The 7,063-nt window shown below is 34.9% G+C and overlaps 1 protein-coding gene across 1 annotated transcript; it reads right to left on the bottom strand.

Moving 5' to 3' along the window:
• Positions 1-1,449: 1,449 nt before the first annotated feature.
• Positions 1,450-6,512, bottom strand: LOC101498555 (dynamin-related protein 5A). The gene is made up of 8 exons (XM_004509979.4): positions 6,056-6,512; positions 5,764-5,955; positions 5,467-5,673; positions 4,652-5,080; positions 4,296-4,523; positions 3,992-4,187; positions 2,679-3,363; positions 1,450-2,116 (listed from the first exon to the last, which is right to left on the bottom strand). Exons 1-8 carry the CDS (start codon positions 6,371-6,373, stop codon positions 1,930-1,932), a joined length of 2,442 nt encoding a protein of 813 aa, XP_004510036.1. The 5' UTR covers positions 6,374-6,512; the 3' UTR covers positions 1,450-1,929.
• Positions 6,513-7,063: the final 551 nt, after the last annotated feature.

Genomic DNA, 7,063 nt, shown 5'->3' on the forward strand with positions numbered 1-7,063 from the left:
TATATTTTTTTTAATCATTTACATATTATAAAAAATTTAGTATTTAATTTAAACTTTTTTTTTAGAAACAGTTTTCTAAAATTAAATTATAAATTAATTTTAAAAAAATAAAAAACAATCAAACAAACACTTAGACCGTCTAATTTGATTCTATTTTTTATTTACGTTTACGTTAACATAGATCGATGAAATTAAATGGAATGGAATGGATGCATCACGAATTTCATGAGTGGCCTATCATACAATTTTCTTAATAAAATATTAAAATTTAAACTTAAAGCAAACTAAAAAGATTAGTGAATAACTACTTGCAGCTTTGCGGCTCTCTGCGGTTCTCATTTGATATACTCTTTACTCTCCTCCTCCCCACTTGAGGAGCTTTGTGGGACAGTCACCGCTCCAAATGTCTCCGACAATTATATTTTTTTAATAAAAATAACTTATAATATAATTAATAATTATAAATAAAATTATATCTTTTAATTTAAATTTCAAATGTAAGTATATTAAATTTCGTCTATAGATATAAAAGTTAAATAAATAACTTAAAATTAAAATCAATTAAATTGATATTTTTTTTATGATCGAGTTCAATTTAAATCGAAACAACTAAACTTAATTTTAGTTGATTTGAGTATGATCTCTATTCATTTAAAATTAATTGCTGATATCTGAATAAAATTATTAGACTATATCAATGATATTATCTTAAATATTTGTGTTGTATTTATATTTTTTTTAATCATTTACATATTATAAAAAATTTAGTATTTAAAAAATAAAATTCTATATTTTTAAAACAAATATTTAATATTTATGAATGTTAATTTGATTGATCATAACTAAATCAATATATTATTTATTAATTTGAGTTTAAATTTCTTTTTTTTGTGAAATTTTTTTTTCTCTCCAACTATCAGAATCAAATTAATATGTAATATCTTTAGGTCCGTCTCTCCTAAACATAAGCAACGTTTCAATCCAATTCATCTACTTTTTGTTGTTGTGTTTGCAAAAATCATAATATATCTGCAAAAGATATTTGTGTTTACATTACAAACTTAACTTAAAATTTTAGTATTTTAATATACAATAAAATGATATATTTAATTTATCAATCAAAATTTTAAAATTTCAACCGCGGAAAGTATTTGTTCGAAAGCTCTGCCACTTTTCCTCCCACCCCAGATTTACAGCCACTATACATGGAGAATTACCTTTAACTTCACCAGATAAAACCAGTAGCAACTCTCACCTAAAACTTGATTTTGTCCAAATTATTGAATATCAAGTCCACAAATTAGAATCTTCTGATTATACAACTACCATCAAAATATAGTACCAAAGCACCAAGTATCAAACCTAGTAAGATTCTATTTAGGCATTTGTTAGAAAAAAAATTAAAACATCCCAATTTAATCCCATCGCGTGACCAAACCATCCACTTCATAGAAAAAATACTTTATCCACTACTAGAAACCAAAAATTTGGACATGGAATCTATCAATGATATGACAAACATTTTTAAAAAAATAATCTGCAATTCAAGCTAAAAAGCACAATATCTCTTTACAAACATTTTGAAAAGTTGATCATGCTGATCAGCAGCATTAGCAGGCTTGTGAAGGTGGTACTGTAAAACAAATCATGGTCAGCTTCTAATTTCAGGTTAATAAGTCAATCTCACATTTACACATATGACATATGCTTCAACAAGCAGGGAAAATAAGAGTCTGTCGATGTTGCATCCTCTTGATGGATACAACAAAATACAGGTTAAAGAGATGTCTTCTCTAAATATATTGGTATCATGCCATCATCCAATTGGTTGGTTGACACGAACTGTGTCATTCATTGACACAACACAAGCATAATGGATTCGCCAAAGCATAGCAAAAAAATTGGCTCCTCGGAAAGCTAGTAGTCTGATCAAAGGGACCGAGCAACATTTTTGAACTCATTCAAGCAAGAATGGAGTATCTTCTGACGCTTCAAAAGAGACTCGCGTTCATTTTCCAACACATCTATGGCACCAGGAGCAACAAACATGTCCATGAATTTTTCATCATTCACAGCAAATAAATCCAACCCGAGAGCCACAAAAAGCCGATCTCGGCTGCACAAACAAGCACAACAAAGGTCATGTCATAATGAAAGAAGAATGATAGTTGTATAGACTTACGTGGGCCACATACATTCTATGTCATCCAGTAGCTTACAGAAAAGTATGCAAATGATAATAAGTAGTATCAATATCATTAAGTTTGAGAAAAAAACAATTCAAATGAAGAAACGTGAAAAATCAGCACATAGTAATATTATTTATTTATTTACTAGGAAAAGCTTACCAACCTTATCTTGACCAACAAATAAAATCCACAAGAAAAGAAAAATTAATTAAATAAAAAAAATTGAGGCTTCCAGTTACAATGCGAGAAACATATGATGTTGAAAATATGTGACATAAAACATCTTGATTCTGGACAGAGAAAGCTACTGATTTTAGTTATTCTGATGCAAGAGCACTACATAAAGGGACTTGTTAAGTGTTTGTGAACTGTGAAGTTAGAATATTCCTCTTATCACTATAGTGCTTACAACTTGAACTGACTTTTTGTAAGTGCCGCATCCAAGATTACAACAAATAATAAGCGATTTTACGTATGATAGAAGCTTACCAAGGGGTTAGGAATCCAGAGTTTAATGTTGATGTAACGCCTCTCTCGACAAGAACTTCACGTATACGTGCAAAATGTTGAGCAGCTGATAAACAGATTTCAGAGTAAGCTGATCCTGTTTTCTCTCCATTTCCAAATAAAATAGAATCATTTTGCAGTCTAATATAGTCAGAATTTTTGCCATTTCCTGCCATTCTAGACGCTCTCTTTCTTGGTCCCATGTCATTGCAAATTCCAAACTCCTTTCTAGGCCCCCCATATACAGGGTCACCTGGCTGATCAGGAGATGGAGTCTCAGGGATAGTCATCTGGCTTTCTCGCAATCCCTCTTTAGCTTGTGCTACTTTACCTGGTGTTGTTTCCTGTACATTCTTTTCTGGAGGTATATTTTCCTGATCACTCCTTACATCATGAGAAGCAGAACTCTTATCGCTCAATTCAAGAAAAAATGAAGAGGCTGACGCCTGGGCAGTGAATTTGTTGAAACTCGAAGCATTAAGGCCAGCACATGGTTGAAAGTCATTGAAGTAGCAGACCTGTGAGTATGGACTGGTAACTGAATCAAGGTGGTGCCGAACAAGCTGCTTGCACTGCTTAGCAAGATCCTTTATGAACCGCGTATAAGCACACTTTAAAGCAGCATGAAAACCTACATAGCCATCCATGTTTCCCGTTTTTATCCCATCTTCAAAGAAAATAAGCACCAGTCAGTTTTTTCTAATCTATTTGCATGAAATAAAACAAAATATAGGACAACTTCACATGTTAACCATTATGTTCTGTGATATCATTATCTTACAAAGGACTGTATGCTTTAATATCTCATATTAAACAAATTATAGATAGAATCTAAAGGGTCAAATTCCACAAAAAATTACATGACATGAAATGAATAAACATTACTCCCAAGTCCCAAAATACAGAAAAGTTGATTTCTGAAGGACACTCAAATATTCAATTAAGTAGAAAGGAAACTAAATTAGGATTCAAACGGAACTTTGAAATATCTTTAAGCTGAAGAAATTAGATCCCTGTAATGCAATGACTTTTGCATCACATCTTCCAACTTCTTTCTTTCTCTTTCTTATCTCTTCTCACATCTTACAATTTCCTTCTATTTATTCTCTAATCTCTTTAAAATTCTCTCTTTCCTACATTTCTTGAAAATCATTGGTGGAATGGGACTTTCTTTATCCAAGAAATAACAAGAGCTAAAAAATTGAGCATTCAAGTAGTGAAGCTGAAGACAAAAGAACATAATAATTAATAAATAGGATAGAAGAATATGCCCGCAAAGAGGAAGCTTCACTTACATGCTGAATCCTGCCTACGGTTTCTTTCTAGAGCCAAATCAAATAAGCTTCCTAACACAAAAGCAAGGCGGTCACATGCGGTATCAAGAAGAGGAGCAAGCCATGATCTAGCAGCAGCACGTGCAATCTCTGCAGCAGCCTCTGTTAGTCCTCTTCCCCCACCTCGGCCAGCATGGGCAAGTAATATATTTGCAACCTATTAAATTGATGACTGATACCAATGAATTTGAAATGAAAGGAAAAAAGAAGATAAAACACTCATCACATCATATGAGTTTATGAAAAGAATATACATATATATTACCTTTTCCCTTGAGACTGGTGGGCATTCAATGGAATATGCAGCACAACGAAATTCATGCATCACCCTCTCAAATGCAGCTCCTCCATAAAGACGAAGAGTGGCATTGGGGGGATTCGCATCGGTGATGACACCAGGCCAATTACCAATATCACTTTGAGACCTCTCTTCTGCTGTTGTTTTACCCCATTGCTCAGGGGAAGGATCCGCTGCACCATCAATCAAGGCCCCCTGTTGGAACATTCAATTCCAAATTAAAATAGTTAGTCAATAACTTGCACATACATAATAATCATCAGTTCATGACCAAGTAAAAAACACATCCTTGTTTTGTCACAATAATAACTATGATTACCCACCACATGGTTGCTGATAGAAGCTGCACATAGCATTGCAAATTTCCTCAGATGAGAAATATCTGAAGTGGCCTGAATTTTCGTATCCAATCCAGAAAGTTCACAAGTGACCTCACAACACCTTTGCTCAAGCAATGCAAGAGTTGATGGAGCAGCTTCTTTGTATTTCTTCTGAAGCTCAGACTCCAAATAATCCCTCAAACGACCAAAACCTATATAGGACTTGAACTTTTCTTCATCAAAACCTCCCTTTACGCCATCGCGGAGATGATGCATAACTTCTGAGTCTACATGAGAGATCTGCCTGCGGAACTCTTCATTTGAAATATTGCCTCGATCCTTAGGAAGAGCCACAAAAAAGGGAGAAGTATTATCTCCAAGGTAACCACTTGCACTCAAATAGCGATCCACTTCCCACCTCTCAGTAAATTCCTGCATGTGTCACATAACTAATCATCACTAAAACCATTATTAACCCCTGGAAAACAATTGTATTGTATCACTATACAAGGTTTTTAATCAAACTTGCAATAACAGTCATGGTCAAATTCCAATCTTTGATATTATGGAGAATCATGGCCAAATGTGGCTACATTTGCAGTCTCTGTGAGGTAACACAAACATCAGAAACCTTGATGTAGCTGCCAAAATTGTGGTGGAATTACGATACTTTGAAATTACGAAAAATTGTGGCAAAGCGCAGTATCAATTGTTGTCGAATTGTGACCACATAGACATCAAAACCCTTGATATTGCATACCTTTATTTAGAACACTGATTATATCAACTACCAAATAACAACTTCAAATTGATAGTACCTTGAGACGATTATCAAATTTGGAGACAACAATTATAGTCCGTCTAAACGAAGGATCAATTTCACGAATGGAGTCCAACCACAAGGAGGAGCACCACTCTACACTACTTTGCTGAAGGAACAAGAGTATACGGTGAGGAGGCGTAGCCAATGACTTAACCATTGAAAGAATCTCCTCTGGCGTGTTCTCCGGTTCACCCTTCTTCGCCTGCCAAACAAACAATCAGGTTTTACATGAACTGCAAATTAAATAAACAGTCACTTGAATCACTTCTCATTCAAACATTACAACAAATACCTTGAGAACAAACCCCGGGGTGTCAATAATGGTAAGGTTAGGACAATGTGCATACTCAGCTTTGAGTACAATAGGCTTAGGAGAAACTGCTGTTTGAGTTTTCTTCAAAAGCGCCTCTGTTCGAGACTTTATAATGTCGGCAATGGTAGATGCCGAAATCACCGGACTTCCATACTCTTCTGAATCTTCTTCCTGTGTATGTTTCCAACATTCAATTCTTCAGAAATTAAACTTAAAATTAACACACACAAATTGAAGAAACTGTTTGGTATAGGAAATTGAATGAATGGACCTGGAATCGACAACGAGGTTCGAGAGCGGTGGGGTCGTGAAGCATTTGAAGGATGAGTGGGCGACGAGTACCCATCTCGACCTCACGGACATTGAAGCGAAAGCCGAGGAGTGCTTCGAGGAGAGAGCTCTTTCCATCAGACTGGCCCCCAACGGCGACGATTTCAGGGATCGGGAGAGTCTCTCCGAAGGCAACGGCGGCAGCTTGGAGGCGGTTGTAAGCCTCGAAGCGAGATTTGGAATCTGAACGCTTCCTTGACCTGGAGGATGTGGATGGGGTCTTTGTGGGAGTGGTGGTGGCCACGGTGGTTGATGACATAGTGGTGTTGGCAACGGTGGAAGACAGAGAGAAGGGAAAGGGGAAGAAAGGGAGCGACGCGGTTGAAGTTTGAATTTGAATTTGAATTTGGGGTTACCGTTGGTTCATTCATGCTCATTCTTTTAAATGCCTTTTCTTTTTTAGTTGTGCGCATGTGCTTATTATTTTCCTTATAATAATAATGTATATGGATAAATAATAAATAACATCGTATGTACTAGTATTAAGATTATGTATGCGCATTGTATAAAGTATGAATTAGTATTATCATTATGTAGTTGTTGTATTGATAACTCACCTCCTTTAGTATTTTGGGGTTATAACGAATAATAAGTGATATCAAGAGTATTATTCTTGTTTAAAGGTCTAGTCAACTCAAGAGTTGGTTTTACTATTGCTTTTTTGTAATCTAAAGAGAATTGATATAAGCATCTATCAGGTCTTATAATATAGAAATGCGGAAGGTTTGTGCCAACCATTATTAACGGTGGGATGCATATCAATAAATCGAAATCAAATTAGACCGACTTAGATAAAAAGAAAGTGCAATATGATTGCAAAACTACAAACATTCCTATCTCCGCTTTAGTAAATGATAAATTAAAAGTCACCCACAAGAGTACTAGTAAAGTGAAGTGATCTAGCATTAATACCTTAACACAAGAGTATGAATTATTTCGCATGAAACAT

Source organism: Cicer arietinum, chromosome 7 (genome assembly GCF_000331145.2).
Source record: "Cicer arietinum cultivar CDC Frontier isolate Library 1 chromosome 7, Cicar.CDCFrontier_v2.0, whole genome shotgun sequence".
Lineage (NCBI taxonomy): Eukaryota > Viridiplantae > Streptophyta > Magnoliopsida > Fabales > Fabaceae > Cicer > Cicer arietinum.

What these genes read in the sequence shown, in the direction of transcription:
- LOC101498555 (XM_004509979.4), bottom strand. Translation starts at nt 6,373, where the DNA reads ATGTCATCAACCACCGTGGCCACCACCACTCCCACAAAGACCCCATCC. An exon ending in CCCCGGGGTTTGTTCTCAAG is followed by an intron (nt 5,674 to 5,763) that starts GTATTTGTTGTA and finishes TTTGTTTGGCAG; the next exon opens with GCGAAGAAGGGTGAACCGGA. An exon ending in CACCAGTCTCAAGGGAAAAG is followed by an intron (nt 4,188 to 4,295) that starts GTAATATATATG and finishes TCAATTTAATAG; the next exon opens with GTTGCAAATATATTACTTGC.